Source organism: Mustela lutreola, chromosome 7 (assembly GCF_030435805.1).
Source record: "Mustela lutreola isolate mMusLut2 chromosome 7, mMusLut2.pri, whole genome shotgun sequence".
NCBI classification, from domain to species: Eukaryota; Metazoa; Chordata; class Mammalia; order Carnivora; family Mustelidae; genus Mustela; species Mustela lutreola.
This window is the reverse complement of record NC_081296.1, coordinates 52,407,101-52,427,926: the sequence shown is the minus strand read 5'-3', so window position 1 is coordinate 52,427,926 and position 20,826 is coordinate 52,407,101. Positions and strand designations below refer to the sequence as shown.

The 20,826-nt window shown below is 52.9% G+C and overlaps 1 protein-coding gene across 4 annotated transcripts in view; it reads left to right on the top strand.

Moving 5' to 3' along the window:
- IGDCC4 (immunoglobulin superfamily DCC subclass member 4) overlaps window positions 1–20,826 on the top strand; it is a 40,371-nt gene that overhangs the window by 14,328 nt on the left and 5,217 nt on the right. The window contains exons 4-17 of one of the 4 annotated variants that reach the window (XM_059180827.1): window positions 3,653–3,789; window positions 5,131–5,271; window positions 8,983–9,138; window positions 9,942–10,355; window positions 10,891–11,055; window positions 11,595–11,732; window positions 12,599–12,769; window positions 13,653–13,889; window positions 14,037–14,138; window positions 16,253–16,436; window positions 17,462–17,589; window positions 19,043–19,213; window positions 19,459–19,596; window positions 20,553–20,658. In XM_059180827.1, coding sequence (XP_059036810.1) covers window positions 3,653–3,789; window positions 5,131–5,271; window positions 8,983–9,138; window positions 9,942–10,355; window positions 10,891–11,055; window positions 11,595–11,732; window positions 12,599–12,769; window positions 13,653–13,889; window positions 14,037–14,138; window positions 16,253–16,436; window positions 17,462–17,589; window positions 19,043–19,213; window positions 19,459–19,596; window positions 20,553–20,658 — 2,388 coding nt within the window. Of the gene's footprint in view, window positions 1–3,652; window positions 3,790–5,130; window positions 5,272–8,982; window positions 9,139–9,941; window positions 10,356–10,890; window positions 11,056–11,594; window positions 11,733–12,595; window positions 12,770–13,652; window positions 13,890–14,036; window positions 14,139–16,252; window positions 16,437–17,461; window positions 17,590–19,042; window positions 19,214–19,458; window positions 19,597–20,552; window positions 20,725–20,826 lie in introns of all 4 variants that reach the window. The other 3 variants (XM_059180825.1, XM_059180826.1, XM_059180824.1) reach the window with 3 other exon arrangements.

The window sequence follows — 20,826 nt, the reverse complement described above, 5'->3', positions numbered from 1 at the left end:
AACCGCTGGGATAAAAAATGTTTGCCTAGATCCACTTGCAATCATTTTTGTCATCACCATTCACTCACACTTTAAAAATGTGGCACCAATGGACCTCAGTCTGCAGGCTCCCTAATGTAGTCTTCTGCCCTACACATCTCCCAGGGCCCAGGGTGTCTGTCAACCTCGTCTGACCCTTGGCCAGTGGCCCTTTTCCCTGGGTGGATCTATGAAGGGCTCAGGGTGGGAGCGCCTTGGCCCTTCTGAAATTCAAAGCAGCTGTGAACTTTCTACTGTGTACTTTTTTTTTTTTTTTTAAGTAATCTCTACACCCAAGTTGGGGCTCAAACTCATGGCCCCAAGATCAAGTCTCATGCTCTACCAACTGAACCAGCCAGGTGCCCCTTTGCTGTGTTCTTTAATCCCTGGTTCCAAGTGGCCTTTTGGGGTTGGGGCTCAGACATAGGCTTGGAAAGAGAATGAGCCTTTCCTTTTGGACAGAGGTTGCTTTTCATTCTATAAGTAGCTATTTTGTTTTATTTGCAATCTGAATTATTATTTTTTTTAAAGATTTTATTTATTTATTTGACAGACAGAGATCACAAGTAGGCAGAGAGGCAGGCAGAGAGAGAGGAGGAAGCAGGCTCACCGCTGAGCAGAGAGCCTGATGTGGGGCTCGATCCCAGGACCCTGGGATCATGACCTGAGCTGAAGACAGAGGCTTAACCCACTGAGCCACCCAGGCACCCCTGAATTATTTTTAAAGTAATAAAACATACCATTTTAATGGGAAAAAGTCACCTACCAACTGGACATAGATGGTTGTTACTCTTAGGATTGTTCCCTCCTCCCAGTCTTTTAAATGTGTACAGTTTATATCATTTAAACATGTGTTTAGAATCTGGGATTCATAGATAGTGTTTCTGTCCATTATCTATTGTGAACTCACAACACAGTAGGGCTGGGGTTGTGAAGTAGGCAGGACAGGACTATTTAGCCCATTTTTCAGATGAGAAACTGAGGCCCAGACATGTGATGTCGCTTGGTACAATCACATCTGCTGGAACCAGCTCTCTCCACTATGTCACAGCTGTTTCTGTGTTAAGAGCCCGGATTCCCACAATAAAGGGTTTAAGGTCATGCTTTTATTCAATTTCAATTTTTTAAATTTATTTTTTAAAGAGATTGTATTTATTCAATTTCAGTTTTTCAGGTTTTCTATTTCTAACCTAATAAATATTCAAAACAATTTTTAAACACAACAAATAAGCATTCCCAGTAATCACACTGCCAGAGGAAACCTCCCTGAACGATGTAAGCTCTACCACCCTTGACTTTTTCTGAGCATATCCTAACATATCATTTATCAGGTTCCCAAACATAGAACTGCTTCATAAACACTGTTTGGTGACTTTTTTCCCCCACTCACCAATATATCTTGGACATCTTTCCATAGACAGGGCTCCTAAAAACACGTTTTAACAAAACAGAAAAGATTTTAAATGAACACTAAAAGTGATTCCATTGCCCTCTTGGTTAGAGGGTTGGAAAGTGGCTCAGGTTAGAAAGGTGTGGAGCCCTTGCTTAGGAGACAGTGCAATGCAGGCAAGGCTGTGTCCGTGCAGAGGACACTGGGATGGTGGTAAGCAGAGCAGACCAACTTCTGTTGGCTGCAGTGATTGTACCATATCTGAGAAAGATACCCCTTTTTTCCCCCTTCTTTCCTCCCTCCCTCCTTTCCCACACATAATAAGGAAATGTTCCTTGTCAGAGAAGTATTAGCTTTTGGGTACCTGGAGCACAATTTCCATGGAAAGCCTGGGAAACTTTGGGGTTGCTCTGGTGGAAAACCTGCAGGCAAGGTCAGCTACGTAGCCTGAAACAGGGTCTTGGAGGCGGGATTTATTAGGTGGAGGAGACCTGGATGGAGGTGGAGGTCTTATTTCCCAGATGGGTTCTACTTGTCCTTCCCCACTTGTCCTTTTCCATCAAATTTTCCTGGGCCAGGATCTTACCTCCCACCACCCTTTGCCTCCATGTCTCCTCTCCCCTGCTGGCCCCAGCACTGATGTGGGCAGCTGCTGGAGTTGAAGGTGAGACCCTGGGAGAGAGCTGAGTTTGCCTCTGGCATGAGGGAGGGAGTGAAGCAGGCTTATGTGCATTCTCTAAGTCTTTGGGCCACAGCAGGTTTCCAGGCCTGTGGCCAGAATTTTCTCCCAACGCCCTTGAGCTAGTTCTCCTTGGCTGCATTTAAATGGTTTCGTACCCATTTCCCCATGAACTAAGGGACCTTCATCAAGCACACTGCTGCCTCATTCCCTCTCCAACCTTGACCTAGCCTATATCCAGGGACCAGCATCATTTGCTTTGTTGAGAAACTGGGGCTCTCAGCCAGAAGCTAGCCCTGCAAGGATAGAGGTGGAGGATTCAGGAAGACCACCCCCGACACACACAGTTGGTCCAGAACCTGTTCTGCTTATCACCACCCCAGTGTCCTCTGCACGGACACAGCCTTGCCTGCATTGCACTGTCTCCTAAGCAAGGGCTCCATACCTTTCTAACCTGAGCCACTTTCCAACCCTCTAACCAAGAGGGTAGAGAATACCACCTTTATCCATCCTACCCCTCCAAAGCAGTGTGTGTGTTGCGTGCGGCTTCCTAGGGACCCTTCCTCAGGCATCCTTAGCCATCTGATGGCTGCTGAGACAGGCAGGTGAAAAGAACAAGGGATTTGGTCCTGGAAGACCTGGGTTCAAGTTTTAATCCGGCTCCACCTGTGAGTCCCTGGGGAAATAATGCCCTTGTGCTTCTGAGCCTTCTTCTTGTCATCAGTAAAATGGAGGTTGCGATGCCCTCTGTCTCTTTAGATTGTTTTGAGGGTCAGATGATATTGCCTGAACAAAAGGGATTTTTATCAGGGAGGGAGGAGTTAATATAGGCAGGGTGTAAACAAATTCACACCGTATAGAAGGCTGTATAATTAAAAGTAAGTCTCCCACTGCCTGCCCTACCCCCATCCCAGGTCCCCTCCCCAGAGACAACCGCCCTCAACGGAGACTTCGGCGCAAGCATGTAAGCGTGCATAACCTCACACACCATTCCGCACCAAAAACACTTTAGAGATCATCCCGTTAGAGCACACATGCAGCTGCCTCCTTTTTAACAGCTGTCTTGCATTCCGTTGTGCGAATGTACCCAAACCGATTTAGCTAGCTCCCCCCCTACAGATGGCCCCTTGGATTGTTTCCAGTCTTCTGCTATTGTCCTCGCAGCACTGGAGTGAATATCATTAAACAGGTTTTTGTGTACATGTCTGAGAATATCTGTAGGATAGTCCTTGAAGTGGGGTTCCTGGGTCAAAGGGCACATGCAGGGTTGATTTTAATATATTACCAACTTGCCCTTGAAGGAGGGTGTATCAATGGGCATGGCCACCAAGACTAAAGTACCTTCCCCCCATTCCTTCATCCACACTGTGTGTTATTAAACCTTCTGATCTTTGCCAATCTGGAAGGTGCAAATGGTATCTCACAGCTTTAATTTGCAGGTTTTATTATGAATGAGGCTTGAAAGTGAGATGCTGGAGGTAGTTCAAGCTGGGGGAGAGGGGGACCCAGGACAGCTCCCTGCGGAGTTACTGTTCACCTCATAGGTGCCCTCTCCCTTTCCCAAGGCTCATCATTCTCCCCAACGGGGTCCTCCAGATCCTGGACATTCAGGAGAGTGACGCAGGCTCCTACCGCTGCGTGGCCACCAGCTCTGTCAGCCAGCGATTCAGCCAGGAGGCCCTACTCAGTGTCGCCCACAGAGGTAAGGGGCAGGCCTGGCGGGGGAACCCCCAGGGGTTTCGGGCATCAGCCACCTCAGAGTTGGCAGGTGCCTTGTGAGATCCAAGCTCTGCCTTCAAATTGCCATTGGGCAGGTGAGGCGAGGTAACGCAGAGAAGGCAGTACCACCCAGGAAGTCAGAGATAGAAGGGGTTGGAACCCCGGACTCCAGGCTCCCAGTCTAGGGCTGTTTTCCTACAGAGGCTCTATGCTCCCTAAGGTTGGGTGGGGCGTCCGGGCTACGGGTAGAGGTGGGGGAGAGGGGAGGGGAGGCATCTGAAGAGGAGTATCAGGAAGCCCTGGGCCTGGCCCTTCTGGGCATCAGCGGATTCCCCCCTTGCTGCTGGCTGGACACTGCAAATCTGGTACCCAGCAGTCTGGTGCTCCTGTTCTCTCCATTTCTCTGAAAAACTCCTGTCCCAGGATGATGCAGTAGGAAGGGCACAGGCTTTGGGGTCGGAAAGACCTGGTTTGAAACCTGGCCTCTCTACTTACCATCTCTGCGACTCTGTGCTGTTATCAAATGTCTAGCTCAGGTGGGTTGTGGGAATAGCTGAGGTAAGAGTGGAAAGTGCCCAGCACCTAGCAAGTGCTCAACAGATCTTAGTGCGGGCCTCCCCCAAGGGCCTCTCACTTGCCTTCCTCTGTCATGGCACCCCCTCCCAACCTTGCCCTTCTGCACATCTCTTCCCATCCCCCACCTCATCCCTCCCACCTCCAGGGACCCTACTTGCCTGTGGCTTGACTGGTAGGTCTCCTAGTCTGGTCCACTTTCCCTCCTGTGCCGGGAAGTCTCTGCCGCCACCTGCTGGACACACCCGGTATTCCTCAGGCTGACCCAGGGGACAGGTCACCGGGAGAACTTGGCAGGGAATCAGAGCTCAGGGAGCTGCCAAGATGGTGGAAACTCGAGCCTGCCTCCTGCCTTTTCCACAAGGGAACCCAAATCCCTCTGGAGAAGGGACTTGCCTAAGGTCACACTGCATTAATGGCATTGAGGGAACCAGAAACTTTGTTGACTCCAACCCCAGGCTCCAAGTCTACCGGTGACCCTGATGATCCTCTGCCAGCAGGGTGGGCTCCATTTTCAGGGAAGAATGGGGGTGGTGTGCCAGACGCCAGGTTATTCCTCCCCTGGCTCCAAGAGAGAGGGCTCTGAGTTCCAGTCCCTACTCTGCGGAACTATGAGGCTGCTTTCCCCATCTGTCAGATGAAACCTTGGCTGTTCCCTGACTCACCTGCCTCACCAGGTGAGCATCAGGTGAGGGACTGCAAGTAAAGACACCTCGTGGTAAGGCTGCTTGCTGGCCTGCCCTCTCCACAGGGTCCCTGGCGTCCACCAGGGGGCAGGATGTGGTCATCGTGGCAGCCCCGGAGAACACCACGGTGGTTTCTGGCCAGAGTGTGGTGATGGAATGTGTGGCCTCCGCTGACCCCACCCCTTTTGTGTCCTGGGTCCGACAGGGTAAGTGGAGGGAGAGGACCCAAGGGCATGGGGAAGGAGGGTGCGGCATCTCACGTGTCCCCAAGGTGGGATGCTATAGGGGCGACTGCTCCATTTTTGTGTCCTGGGTCCGACAGGGTAAGTGGAGGGAGAGGACCCAAGGGCATGGGGAAGGAGGGTGCGGCATCTCACGTGTCCCCAAGGTGGGATGCTATAGGGGCGACTGCTCCATTTTTGTGTCCTGGGTCCGACAGGGTAAGTGGAGGGAGAGGACCCAAGGGCATGGGGAAGGAGGGTGCGGCATCTCACGTGTCCCCAAGGTGGGATGCTATAGGGGCGACTGCTCCATTGGTGGGAGCTCCTCTCCCAGGGCTGAGCATGGGTGGGGGAACCTGGACAGATTTAGACATCAGTCCATGTAGCATGTTCCTTTAGGAAGCACTTTGCGTCTGCCACTCACAAAATCGTCACTGAGACCTTGCTCAGGGTGTGCTCAACAGTGTTGCAAGTGAATGTGTGAGGGCTGGAGTCAGGGGAAAGCAGGCCCCCTCCGCTGGGCTGCAAAGCTGCTCCTCGGCCCCACTCAGATTGCTGCAGCCTTGTGTGCTTGGATTTGTGCTGGACACAATGAATTAAAAAAAAAAAATCAGATGGGAGAGACAGGGACTCTGCCCTTTGAACTCATAATCTGGGTGAGGGCAATAAAACACACACCCAAGAAGAGAGGTTCAACGGTATCGGGCAGCAGCAAGCGCTGAGTGCCAGGCGGGACTGCTTTCCAGCAGGGGCTATCAGAGTAGTGAAGGCTGCTGGCCCCACGTCGCTGCCGTCTACTGAGCACTCAGCCCACCCTCCTGCCAGAGCCTAGACCAGCCCTTGGAAGGGAGCAGGGGTGAGGACTCTTATTCCCACTGGATGGATGAGGAAACAGAGGCTCAGAGAGCTAAGGCCCAAACTTTAGAGCCTGTTCTCTTTCTGATACACCACTTCCTACACTCCTGTACAGAAAAAAAGTAAAGTTTTGTTTTGGTTTTGTTTTTAAGATTTTATTTATTTATTTTAGAGAGAGAGTGCATGAGGGACACACATGAGGGGGCAGAGCAGAGAGCGGGATAAGCAGACTCTACATTGAGCATGGAGCCCACGCTCAGTGTAGAGTCTTCTCTATACTGAGATCCCGGAGATCATGACCTGAGCTGAAACCAAGAGTCATACACCCAACTGGCTGAGCCACCCACGCGCCCCAGCAAGGATTATTTTGGTTTCTGTTTGTTAGTGAGAAGTGACTTGTCTCAAGTTGACGGCAGAAGTCTTCACTCTGCTTTCTTTACCTTTCTTCCCTGACTCAGTCTATTATCTTATACTGTCTCCTTTCCATAAGTTTTAAATCTCACATCCAAAAGAATATATAATGAATACACAGAGTTTAAAGAAAAATAATAAACTGAACAACTATTTACCTCCCACTGAACTGATGAGATAAAACAGTGCTAGTAGCTTTAGGCCTTCATGACCCGCACACTTCACCGGACTTGGGACACCGGCCTAATTAAGGGATCTTGGCACCAGCAGGACCCTCATAATATTATTGGGATAGGCTTGTGGCATTGCCCAGAAGTTCTAATATTAATGTTTCTCAAATCCTGACCTTGCATCAGGATGACCCAGGGAGCTTGTTAGAACTGCAGGTTCCCTGCCTTCATGCCTGGACAGTTGTGACCCAGGAATCTTAAACTGCCTTAGATCCTTGCTATTGAAAGGGTGGTTTTTGGACCCGCCACCTGTACCTAGGCAGAAATGCAGAATCTGGGGCTTGCCCTAGGCGTCTGCATCTTAACAAAGTCCCCTGAGATTCTGTGATTCGAGTGCACAGTGATGATTTGAGAATTGCTGTCCCAGAGAATCCCAACACGGATGGTCCTGGGAACTCCCTTGCAGAAAGTCTGCTAATAGCACTCCTGGACAGAGATTGGGAAGAGAAAGGCTGGAAAAGGACTTCCTTCCTGACACCTGTCACTGCTACTTTTCTAGCAACTTCATGAAGTCAGGGAAAGGACATGCCTTTTTGTTTTGTTTCCTTCTGATTTCAAAGGTCGTATATTCATTGGAAAAAACTGGGGAAAAGCAGAAACAGAAAACATTCCACCACTCAAAGAGATTGAAATAGTTAACATACAAGTGTATTTTCTTCCAGATTTTTTTCAACGCACATGTACATTTTCCCCCTGAGTTTGGGAGCATGCTATATTTACAGTTACAAGTCTTACTTTAATTCAACAGTTTATTTATTTATTTATTTTTAAAAAAGATTTTATTTATTTATTTGACAGAGAGAAATCACAAGTAGATGGAGAGGCAGGCAGAGAGAGAGAGAGGGAAGCAGGCTCCCTGCTGAGCAGAGAGCCCGATGCAGGACTCGATCCCAGGACCCTGAGATCATGACCTGAGCCGAAGGCAGCAGCTTAACCCACTGAGCCACCCAGGCGCCCCTACCATTGAATTTTTAAGTCCTTTCCCATTGCCCACTGTTACAATGATCAGTGATCAGACCTGTCCTTATCTCCCCAGGATAGGTGCCCACAAATGGGATCCCTGGATCAAAGTCAAGGTGGAGCCCTTCTCAGCATTTACCCTTTCTCTGTCAGCTTACCCTTTTTAAAAAATTTCTCAATTTGATAGGTGAAAATTAACATCTGTGTTTTGGTTTGCATTTCTCTGATTATGTGAAGTTGAACACTTTTTTGGTGTTTCTTGGCCATTTACATTTCTTCTCTGGATCTTCTTTGCATGTTCAGAAAGCAGGGGCTTTTAAAATGGTTCTCAGGGGCGCCTGGGTGGCTCAGTTGGTTAAGGTGTCTGCCTTGGTCTCCAGTCATAATCCCAGGGTCCTGGGATCAAGCCAGGCATGGGGCTCACTGCTCAGTGGGGAGCCTGCTTCTACCTCTCCCCCCTGCTTGTGCTTGCCCGCACTCTCTCTCTCTCTCTCTCTCAAATAAATAAATAAAATCTTTAAAATAAAATAAAATAAAAATGGTTCTCATTTCAGATTCAAGATAAAAATTCTTGCATATATTCCAATCTTTGGTTCTGGTCAGACCTTTCCAGCCATGTCTTCATCACAATATTTGGAATAAGACCATACAGGAGGAGCATGTCCTTCTTGAGAGAAATGAATTTATTTATTTATTTATTTTAAAAAAATTTTAAAAAAGATTTTATTTATTTATTTGACAGAGAAAGATCACAAGTAGGCAGAGCGGCAGGCAGAGAGAGAGAGAGGGAAGCAGGCTCCCTGCTGAGCAGAGAGCCCGATGCGGGACTCGATCCCAGGACCCTGAGATCATGACCTGAGCCGAAGGCAGCAGCTTAACCCACTGAGCCACCCAGGTGCCCCAGAAATGAATTTATTAATAATGGTAATAGTAATAACTGACGAGGGTAGTGAGTACCTGTTGGGTGCCTGCGCTGTGCCTGGCTTTCTCACAAACCTTATGGGTCCCACCCTCCCAGCATCCTTCCAGCTAGGGACTGTCCTCTCTCCATTTTACAGACGGAGACAGGAGGGCTCAGAGACGGTCAGCCTCTAGCAAGTGGAGGAACTGAGGTTCAAACAAGGGACTGTTGTGTTTTCTTAAGCGGGTGTGGAGGCCCCCGTCCCACCCCGGATCCAGAGTGTAGATGCAGGGGCAGTCCTCGGTGCCCTAGTCCACCATTCTTCCTCTCCTCCCCCAGATGGGAAACCCATCTCCACGGACGTCATCGTCCTGGGCCGCACCAACCTACTCATCAGCAGCGCGCAGCCCCGGCACTCGGGCGTCTACGTGTGCCGCGCTAACAAGCCCCGCACGCGCGACTTCGCCACCGCCGCCGCTGAGCTCCGCGTGCTGGGTGAGGCAGGGTGGGGAACTGGGCCGTGGCGGGGGGAGGCGGAGTGGGCAGGTCGGCTAGGGCGAGCGAAGGGAAGTTGGGGACGGGGGATGGGCAAGTGGGTGTCTTAGAACGATCGAGGGGCGATCCTGGAGGATGAAAAAGGGCTAGAGCTGGGGGTCCGGCACTCCGGGAGAAGTCCTTCGTTAGGATGGGTTACTGGAGGGGACAGGCTAGAGGACTGGCGGCGGGGGAGTGGGGGGAAAGAGATTGGAGGATAAGGTGGGGGAAGTTGAGGCAGGGAGAGAAAGTGGGGATGATCAGAGCATGACTTGGGTGATTGGGGGGTGGAGAGGGGAGGGCTGAGTGGGGCCTAGGTCACGGGGGGAGGGGTAGGACTGAGGGTTAAGAGACAGTGGTGTGGTCCGAGTGACACGAAATACTGGACAGGGTTGCTCAGGGCTGGAGGTAACTACGGAGAGAGGGAAGTCTCCAGGTGCCGGGGACACTGGAAGGAGGGGAGAAGGAGGTTACGGCACCTGAGGGAGTGTGGTGAGGCTCGGGAGGACCTAGGGTACTTAGGGGAGGTTCAGAAGGCCTGGGGACAATTCGGGGCGAGGAGGAGAATGGCCAGCGCGGGGCTGGGGTGAACCCGGGAGGAGCAGAGGTAGAGCGGCGCCGCCCGCGAGGATCTGGGGGCCGGCTGACTCAGGGAGAGGTTGGAGCGAGTAGAGGGTGCGCGGGAGCCGGCCAGAGCGTCCGGGGAGGCGGCAGAGCCCCTCGCGGCCGGAGCGCGCGGTCAGCGTCCCCCTCCCCGCCCCCAGCGGCCCCGGCCATCTCGCAGGCGCCCGAGGCGCTGTCGCGGACGCGGGCGAGCACCGCGCGCTTCGTGTGCCGCGCGGCCGGGGAGCCGCGGCCCGCACTGCGCTGGCTGCACGACGGGGCGCCGCTGCGGCCCAACGGGCGCGTCAAGGTGCAGGGTGGCGGCGGCAGCCTGGTCATCACGCAGATCGGCCTGCAGGACGCCGGCTACTACCAGTGCGTGGCCGAGAACAGCGCAGGCACCGCGTGCGCCGCCGCGCCCTTAGCCGTAGTGGTGCGCGAAGGGCTGCCCAGCGCCCCAACGCGGGTCACGGCCACGCCGCTGAGCAGCTCCACAGTGCTGGTGGCGTGGGAGCGGCCCGAGCTGCACAGCGAGCAGATCATCGGCTTCTCCCTCCACTACCAGAAGGCACGGGGTACGTCCGCTGGGGACCCGCATGGGGGCGCCCGAGTGGGGTGGCACGGGTTAGACGACGGAAGGGTTGCCACGTGGGTGGGTACTCTTGTGGATATAAAGGGATGGGGTGGGAGCCCGCGGGAGAGATCTGCATAGATGTGGGCTAGGTCATAGCCTTCGACGCCCTGCTGGAAGGGTTAACGTGTGTGGCTCATTAACCCCCAGTCCACAGTCTGTTATGATAGAGGAGGAAGAGAATACTTTTCCTCCCAGGGAAAATGCCTAAGCATTCCTGGAACTAGTTTATTAACTGCAGCAGGAGTCACTTCAGGTAGACACCAGAAAGAACTTCCTAACAGGTGGAGGAATTAATACAGTGAAACTAGAAGCTGGAGAAGTCTATACTTCCCAGCTCAGATGATATGATGATCAGGTTATACACAGATTATTCTAGAGGCTGGGACAATATGAAGGATCCCTAGATAGCCTCCAGCTGGCAGACCTTCGAGGGTGGCTCTCTGACAGTCCCTTTGGCCCCTGTGTCACTGCCCCAGGCATGGACAATGTGGAATACCAGTTTGCAGTGAACAATGACACCACAGAGCTGCAGGTTCGGGACCTGGAACCCAACACCGATTATGAGTTCTACGTGGTGGCCTACTCTCAGCTGGGGGCCAGCCGTACCTCTAGCCCAGCACTGGTCCACACACTGGACGATGGTAGGGCCTCTCAACTTTCAGTGGGCACCTTGGGTTCCAGAGAATTCCCTGGGGGTGGTAGCTCGCTTCTTTTTAAAAATGCCAAGGCACTTTTATCTGCCTCATGTCATCTTCTGTGCCCTGTGAGGGAGAGGGTGAGGGTTCTTCCCAACTTACAGTTTGGGACACTGAGGCCCAGAAAATGAGAGTGACTTGCCCAAGGTCAGTAGTACAACTGGGACTTGAGTCCAGGTCTTGATTCTCTGTGTCATATGTCCCTTCTCAATATCAATGTGCCATCTGGTCAGGCAGGGGCCGGTGACATGAACCCACTGGATGTAGAAGATTGTGCCCCAAACCTTTTTCTGGCTTTGGGGTGGGAAGGATATCCCCTCATCTCCAGTTTGGGGCTCCCCTGAGAGGCTCCCTTTCCTCCCTCAGATCCTGGTCCTGGGCCTACTTCTGACTTGCTGTGTGACCTGGGCAAGTCTCTGACCGCTCCTGGGCCTCACCTTCCACGTCGGTGGAGCAGAGCTCACCCTGATGTTCTTCTGTCTCAGTCCCCAGTGCAGCGCCCCAGCTCTCCCTGTCCAGCCCCAACCCCTTGGACATCAGGGTGGCGTGGCTGCCCCTGCCTCCCAGCCTGAGCAATGGGCAGGTGGTGAAGTACAAGATAGAATACGGTTTGGGGAAGGAAGGTAAGTGGGCACAGGGTGAGGGCTCCACCCAGCTGGGAATTGTTGCTACGAAGGGCTGGCCAGAGCAGCTGAGGGTCCAAGCAGGGATGCGGGGGACGTCTGAGGAAATGATGTCTGTGGAATAGGGAAATAGGAACCTGGACAAGAGGAGTGAGTACTGGGTGTAGGCAAAGACAAACAGGCTTAACTCAAGACAGAGGGAGGCCCAGGATCTAGCTTCACCTCATCTATGGCTATAGTGGATAATGCTGTTAAGTCCCTGTCTCAGTTTCCTCATCTGTGAAATGAGGCAGGTAGCCTAGGTAATCCCTAGAGTCCCTTCTATCTCAAAAAGACGGGACAGGGCTGTGGAGGGCGTGCTTGCCGTTTTGGGGAAACAGAACATTGGGGAGGGCGTGTCAGGGCAGATATAAGGATCTAGAGGAGAGGGTGTGCAACGGATAAAGAGTTGGGGGAAGACAAGTGGCTGGGGGTCAGGGTGAGAGTGAAGAAGGAGGGAAGAGTGAGGAAGGAGGCTTGGGCTCTGAGAGGCAGGCAGTGCCTGATGGCCTTCAGAGAAAGCCCTTGGGCCTGCACCCTACTGTGTGTGTGTGTGTATAAGGGGATGGTCATAACAGCTCATGGGGAAGTGTGGTGTCCATGCCATGGTTCTCTCCATGCTGAGCTGAGGCTGTTGACCTGCATCAGCCCAGGCTGGAGGCCCAGGAGTCCACTCTGGAGCCATGGAGCCCGTCCAGGCACCGAGGGATCTGTGCTGAGAGGGCACTGAGGAACCAGCATCTGGGGTGGAACAGCTGGCATAGGGGAGTTTGGGGGTCATGGGTCTTCAGGTGGCCGCCCAGCAGCCATGTTTTCTGTCCCAGCAGATCAGGTTGTCTCCACCGAGGTGCCTGGAAACGAGACACAGTTGACGCTCAGTGCCCTTCAGCCCAACAAGGTGTACCGAGTACGGATTTCGGCGGGCACCGGGGCTGGCTACGGGACCCCCTCCCAGTGGATGCAGCACCGGACGCCCAGCGTGCACAACCAGAGCCACGGTACAGGGGTTGAGGGGAGAGGAAGGGTGGCGTGTGTGACCATGTGGGCGTGTGTGTGCCTTTAGAACACAGGCCCCAGCACCCTCTCCGTCAGAGACCCTCCACAGATTCCCCGGCTTGATGGGCCAGGGAGACCAGGTGTTAGGCAAAGGGCTGGCCTTTACAAACAAACCTGGGCTCCAGAGTCCCTTCTATCTGCTCCGTGACCTTGAACAAACCATTCATTGCTCGGAGGTTTCACTTAACTGCCACGGGTTGGGGGTGGCGTTGTGAGGATTACCAATGCATTGTAAATAAGTGTTTAGTCCATAAGAGGAACTTGGCAGATAGTAGTTGCTTCCAGAGTAGGACCATTGTTTTGTCAAGAGGTCTAGTAATAGAATGATTGAGTAGATAGTACGCGTGCCACGTTCTGTCAGAACCGCATGTGTACTGTCTGTATGACGTTGGACAAGTTACTTAACGTCTCAGTTTTCTTCTTTGTAAAATGGAGACAATAGTATTTTTATCATTTTATAGGGTTGTGAGAATAAAGTCAAAATACACACCCAAGGAGCTTAAAACAGTGTCTGACACATAGTAAGGCCCCACTCTTAGACTCCAAGTAGGCTCCCCACACCAATGGCTCCTCCCGTCCTTCCCGGCCTCAGCAACCCTCGGTACCCACTTGCCTGTCAGTTTACCTCTAGGCTGAGCTGAGGCCTGGCTCCAGGGGTGTGGCCGTGGGCCTGTGCATTGTGGGGAGGCTGGCAAGGCTCTCGCTCAGTGCTCCCTTCCTGCTTCTGGCTTCCTCCTGCCCCGCTCTCCTCTCCTATTCCTGGCTTACTTCTCCTCATTCCTCCTTCTCTCTCTCCCTCTTGCTGTCCTGCTCCTCCGCCCCCAGTCCCTTTTGCTCCAGCAGAGCTGAAGGTCCGGGCAAGGATGGAGTCCCTGGTGGTGTCGTGGCAGCCGCCCCCTCACCCCGCCCAGATCTCTGGCTACAAACTCTACTGGCGGGAGGTGGGAGCCGAGGAGGAGGCCGATGGCGAGAGTCCTCCAGGGGGCCGTGGAGACCAGGCTTGGGATGTGGGGCCTGTCCGGCTCAAGAAGAAAGTGAAGCAGTATGAGTTGACCCAGCTAGGTGAGGAGGGCTGCGGGAGGGAGCGAAACAGATAGAGCCTTGGTGGGGAACTGGGCAAGGTGGGCATGGGAGCTGGGAACAGAATGCTCTCGGGGATGAAAGTGGCCTCAGGTCCCTCTAGCCAGTGACCCCCATGACCTTCCCCAGCCCCTGGCCGGCTGTATGAGGTGAAGCTTGTGGCATTCAACAAACATGAGGATGGCTACGCGGCAGTGTGGAAGGGCAAGACAGAAAAGGCTCCCACACCAGGTGAGAGGGCTGGGGAAGGAGAGGGAGGAGGGCTCTGTCGAGGGGTCCGTGGGCCGCTTCCTTTCACTTTCCTCTGGTCCAGCCCTGGTGGTCAAGCCATCTGGTAGCTTCGACCACCCCCAGACCCATTCTTCTCAGTTTAAAGGTCCTCTTCTAGCCCCAGACAGCCTCTGGTGTAGAGAGAAACTTCAGTCGATGCAATGTCCTTCAGGCGAACTACCAGATTTTCATTACCCATGAGCAGTGCTAATCGGGAATGTTTGGACAGAGAGAAACCTTGTGGCTGATCAGCGACTCCTGACCCTGTTTGATTTTTTTTTTTTTTTTAAGATTTCATTTATTTATTTGATAGAGATTACAAGTAGGCAGAGAGGCAGGCAGAGAGAGAGGGGGAAGCAGGCTCCCTGCTGAGCAGAGAGCCCGATGTGGGGCTCGATCCCAGGAATCTGGGATCATGACCCAAGCGGAAGGCAGAGGCTTTAACCCACTGAGCCACCCAGGTGCCCCGATCCGGTTTGATCTTTAAACGTTTTTTTTTAAAACACATCCACCTACAGCAAACTATCAGCCTGTCTCTCTATGCTAGGCAGGGAGAGCCTCCCCATGTGGCCCATCAGGGAATGGAGGCTCAGAGAAATGAAAGGACTTGCCCAAGGTCACATAAAGCTTAAACTAGAACTGAGACCCCTGGTTTCCCAACAAAAGTCTGCCCACTCTATTACACTGCCCTGTGACTCTGGGTGGGCCACCCTGCTTGTCCATTATGACACCCCCTCACCCCTGACTTACCAAGCTGCTTTTCAACCGTGTGTTTTATCGAAGGGAACACTCAACCCAGAGCCAAGAAACCTGTTCGAATTCCAGTTTGTTCATTCAGCAAATCTTTTTTACTGTCTACTACCCTGTTGTAGAAATTTAGTGGTGAACAATACAGATAAAGTTCCCACTTTTGTGTTATTTTGTATTTATGTAATAAACACGTCATCCTATAGTACTTACTGTGTAGGTCTTAGGTCGGCTGCCATAACAAAAATACTCTAGATTGAACGGCTTAAACATTTTCTTTCTCACAGTCCCGGAGGAGGTCCAAGATCAAGGCATCAGCAGAGTCAGTGTCTGGGGAGGGCCCATGTCCTGGTTTGTAGACCATAAGCCCTCTTCTCACGGTGTCCTCACATGGCAGAAGGTGGGCTAGAGTGCTCTCTGTGGGCTCTTCTATACGGAGCAGTTACAGACTGGAAGTTTGTGCCCCTCCCCTTCCCCCCAATTCTTACGTTGAAACTCCACCCTCCAGTATGCTGTATTAGGAGGTAAATAAAGTTAGATGAGATCAGGAGGGTGGGGCCCTTTAAAAGTCACAAGAGAGCTCGCTTCTCTCTCCTCTCTCCTCCATACGTTCATACAATGAGAAGTTGGCAGCCTGTCACCCACACGTGGGCTCTTACCAGAACTTGAGCATGCTGCTACCCCAGTCTCAAACGCCAGCTTCCAGAACTCTTGAGAAAGAAATTTCTGTTGTTTGTAAGCCACCCAGTCTGTGGTACTTTGCTATAGCGGCCGGATGGACAAAGATAGGCGCTAATCCCCTTCATGAGCCACCCCCCTCAACCATGGGTTCAAATTTCAGCATATGAATTTGGGGAGACACAAACATTCAGTCCATAACAATAGGCCAGACCCTTTTCTGGATGTTTAACAAAAATGAACTAATCTAATGCTCCTAACAACACTATGAAGGAGGTCCTGTTCTCAGCCCCACTGACATAGGGAATGGAGGCACAGAGAGGTTAAGGAGCTTCTCCCAGGAGGCACAGCTAGTAGGTGGCAGAGCTGGAATTGGAACCAGGGCCCTTGGCTCCCAAGTCTGTGCTTTTAACTGCCATCGTTTGCTGCCTCTCTGTAGTACAGTCTGCTTTATACATGACCTTGGCAAAAATCACTTAAATTCTTGGGAGCCTCTGTTTCCTCAGCTGTGAGGTGGGGATGATGCTGCTTAGCTCACAGGATCAGAAGACAGAGGGTGAAGAAAGAGTGCCTTGGAACTGTGAACCACTACCCATCTTTCGGGATGGGTGTCCTCCCTCCTTTCCTCACACCCTGTTTTCACCTTCCAGACTTGCCCATCCAGAGGGGACCACCCTTGCCCCCCGCCCATGTCCACGCGGAATCGAACAGCTCCACGTCCATCTGGCTTCGGTGGAAAAAGCCAGACTTCACCACAGTCAAGATTGTCAACTACACCGTGCGCTTCAGCCCCTGGGGGCTCAGGAACGCCTCCCTGGTCACCTATTACACCAGGTGGGGAAGCCCGCCCACGCTGCCACAGGCCGGGGTGGGGGGGGTGGGGGGGGGTGGGGGGGGTGGGGGGGGTGGGGTGGGAGGCAGCAGATGGGACAAGGGGAGGGACCCAGGGATTCAGGAAACTTTCCTGGCGCACATATTACAGCGGGACACACTGAGGGTCTGCTGGGGCCAGGTAGAAAAGGGGAGTCCCTTCTATCCCATCCACTCCCAGCAGAGCCTTGCACTCAACTTCAGGGAATGTGCCGCAGGACAGACCCACTTCTCCAACCTCAGACAGGATGGGGAGGAGACGGCTATGCTGTCGTCCTGAGAGGGTCCCCAGTCAGACAGGGAGGCGGAGCCGCTGCCCTGAGGAGCTGCTCGTTAGGCAGAGGAAAAAAATCGCATAAAAATACTGAAGACAGGGGCGCCTGGGTGGCTCAGTGGGTTAAAGCCTCTGCCTTCGGCTCAGGTCATGATCCCAGAGTCCTGGGATCGAGCCCCACGTCGGGTTCTCTGCTCCGCAGGGAGCCTGCTTCCTCCTCTCTCTCTGCCTGCCTCTCTGCCTGCTTGTGATCTCTTGTCTGTCAAATAAATAAATAAAATCTTTAAAAAAATAAAAAATTAAAAAAAAATACTGAAGACATCATAAAGCACATAAAACAGCTAGACTAAAACAAAGTAGGGAGACAGAGATACGTACAGCTGAAGCTGAAGTGCATTAAGTCAAGGAAAAGATGCGTCAGGGATGGATCCTTGGGTAGATGATGACTTGGATGAATCCAGGAAGGTTTCCCGGAGCAGGCGCCTAGTCTGGAGATTTGGACAGACTGCCTTGGGAGCAGCGTTCATCCAGACCTCTCTGTAGGAATCCTGGGTGGTGTCCGTGTCACCCCCACCCCCACCCCCTACCCCGCACTGGCCAGCGAGTTGATTCCCCACCCAGGGGAGGGCCTGGGGCTGGCAGAGCAGATTGGGACAGGCCTGGCCTGCTGGGAGGGAGCTCCTGAGAGCACCAGTCGCATCTCTTTCCTCGGCAGCTCTGGAGAAGACATTCTCATTGGTGGGCTGAAGCCTTTCACCAAGTACGAGTTCGCAGTACAGTCCCACGGCGTGGACATGGACGGGCCTTTCGGATCCGTGGTAGAACGCTCCACCCTGCCTGACCGTGAGTGGCCGCCTTGCCACCTATCCCATCTTTTACCCCACTCCTTCCTGCTCCGATGGCCCTCTTTTTTAACATGTCCCTCAAAACCCTATTTCTGTCTATCCCTGGCTTCCATTCATGCTGGCCAGTCCTGTGCTGGTCTTAATCACTTAGTCCTAAACACAAGGAGACTTCGAGGAGGGGCTTCTTGTATGAGACTGCCAAGAGCTCACGGAGCTGGTGACAAGGGGCCGGGTCAGGGAGGCTGGTGTCCTGGATTCTACGTCCTGCCCGCCCACAGGGAAGCTTGGGCCTCTGTGTCCCCATCTATAAAAGGATGGAACCATTTGCTGTGCACGCCCCGTGGCTCTGGAACCTCTGGAAATGGCATTCCAAGACGAATGACTTTTGTTCTCCTGGAAGAGGCTCTCTGGTTCTGCCTGCCCTAGCCCTGTTCCCTTTCCCATGGACAGAAGACCTTTGTCTTGGGTGGGATGGGGCGCGAAAGCCGTGCACTCCCTGGCGTTTGCTCTTGAAAAAGCTGCTTACAGGTCGTCTCCCACCCGCCTATCACATCAGTTGCTATGGTCTTAAACTGCATCAAGAGTTTGGGGGGCCCCAGGTTCTCTCAGAAGAGGCTTTGTGTCATTGGCTCCCCAGCACCACTGGCTATGTGACAGATGGGGATGTTTTCTCCTTTTGCAGATGGGGTCCCAGAGCTGAGAGGGTGAGAGGCGAGGAGGCTTCTGCCAGCCTGTGATGCTGTGGCTGCCTCACGCCTTAGAGCCCTGGGTCCCCGTCCCACCCTCTGCTGGGCCTTGAAGCCCTGAAACCCCAAATCTCTGTCCCCTTCCAACTCACTGTTCACCTGTGTCCCTACTTCTCCTTCTCTCCCTTCCCCAGTCACCCCTACCCCCAGGATCAGTTTCTTCTCTGAAAACAAAACCACAAAGGTTGTACTTCTCCTACTGGGATGGCCTTGACCCTTAGAAACTGTGTCAGGGGCAAACACAGACAAAGGCTATACAGGGCATCAACTGATTTTATGTGAAGGTCTGTGGGTAGCAAGGAGAGTTAGGAACTTTCAATGATAAATAGTTTTGAACTCTACTTTATGTTAAACTTTACCATGGACTAGAGGAGAAACAGCATGGGAGTTCAAAATGAAATGTAAGCCTTCCAGAAAATTTTGAGCTCTGCCCCCAGGTCTCTGGACACCAGACAGTCTCCTCCAGCTTTGGAAGTATCAGGGTATGGAAGGTTGAGGTCTGCTCCAAGGAGTGAAAAAGAGTTTCTGGGAGGGGAGGAATGTAGTGAACACCTCTCCCCTGCTAAATGTTTTCCAGAAACTCCTTAGTTAGAGATCAGATTTTCATTTTGCTTTGTGGTTTGTCCTCACGCCCCCGTCTCCCGGCTGCCCCCAGAGCTGGGGCTCTCAGTGACGGTGCCTCTCCCCATCTCCCATGTACCCCAGGGCCCTCAACGCCCCCATCTGACCTGCGCCTGAGCCCCCTGACACCATCCACCGTTCGGCTGCACTGGTGCCCCCCCACCGAGCCCAATGGGGAGATCGTGGAGTATCTCATCCTCTACAGCAACAACCACACCCAGCCCGAGCACCAGTGGACCCTGCTTACCACGGAGGGTGAGGGCTCCCGCCCCAGGGCCTCTGAGCAAAAGCTTCCCCACCCTCTCCCTTTTTGAGCCCCTCCAGGGGCTGGGCTAGTGGTGAGAGTGTGGCTGAGGTTTGTTCCATGGGTGTCTGGGAGAAGCAGGCAGAAGCTGAGCCTGGGTGGGACAGCAGACCTTCTTAGTCTCATTTTTCCAGGCTGTCCCTTCATCCTGCTCCCACGCCCCCAACCCTCCAGCCCTGCTTTCCTCTGCCTCCAGGAAACATCTTCAGCGCTGAGGTGCATGGCCTCGAGAGCGACACGAGGTATTTCTTCAAGATGGGGGCACGCACAGAGGTGGGGCCTGGGCCCTTCTCTGGCCTGCAGGATGTTATCACTCTCCAGGAGAAGCTCTCAGGTATGAGGGCAGGAAGGGAGGAATGGGTCCACCCTGGGACAGCTTGAGGTCTTCTGAGGCCCCTGGAGTTAACCTCTAAAGTCATCTCTTCCAGGGCCCTGCCCTGGGGCACAGCTACCCTTTCATTGTTTTGGGCAGCTGGCTTCCTGGTTTGGTGGGCAGAGGACAAATCTGAAGGGGGTAGTTCAGTGGCAGTTCAGTCAAGAGGTCAGATTTATGGGAGACTGGCTTAGTTCTTTGGAAGAGTGCTTTGATTGGAGGATTGGCTTAGAGAGGGGACGAACTTTAGGGGGTGGGAGAGAGCAGCAGAACTGGTTATGTGATTTGCAGGGCCAAGGGTGAAATGAAAATGTGGGACCCTTATTTAAAAATCAGAATTGCAAGACAGTGATAGCAGAACCTTAAACCAAGCATGGCATCCTAAGTGTGGGCCCCGTGCAACCACTCTTGTGGCGCACTCAGGAAATCAGCCATAGTGTGTTTTTTTGGGAGGCCAGGTTGACAGAGAGGGACCGGAAGTTCAGATGTCCATTGGGGAGGACAGTCGGAGAGGGAGTGGTGGACCCCTTTTTGTAGCAGAAGATTTTGTTTCTAGAGGGTGAGACTCAGGCCAGTGGTCTCCTGAGGAAGCCATAGAAATCCTGGTCTATTGGGGCACCTGGGTGGCTCAGTCACTAAGTGTCTGCCTTTGGCTCAGGTTGTGATCCCAGGGGGATCGAGCCCCGCATCAGGCTGTTGGCTCAGCCGGAAGCCTGCTTCTCCCTCTCCCACTCCCCCTGCTTGTGTTCCCTCTCTTGCCTCTCTCTTGCTCTCTCTGTCAAATAAATAAATCTTTAAAAAAAAAAAAAGAAAAGAAAAGAAAAAAGAAAAAGAAAAGAAAAGAAAAATCCCGATTTATGAACCCTGGGCCTCGTCCTGGCCTTGACCTGTTCTGTCCCTTCTCTGTCCCCTGCCAGACTCCTTGGATGTGCACTCAGTCACAGGCATCATTGTAGGTGTCTGCCTGGGCCTCCTTTGCCTCCTGGCCTGCATGTGTGCCGGACTGCGCCGCAGCCCCCACAGGTGGGTGAAGGAGCCAGTCTGCCTGCAGAGAAGAGAAACTTCCAGAAGGGCAGCGGAGATGAGAGGGTAGGGAAAGTGGCCATAACTTGCCCAAGGTACCCCCAGAGCCCCACTGAAGCTAAGACTCTGGAGTGAAGGGATTGGGAGTGATGTCCTCATGAGAATGGG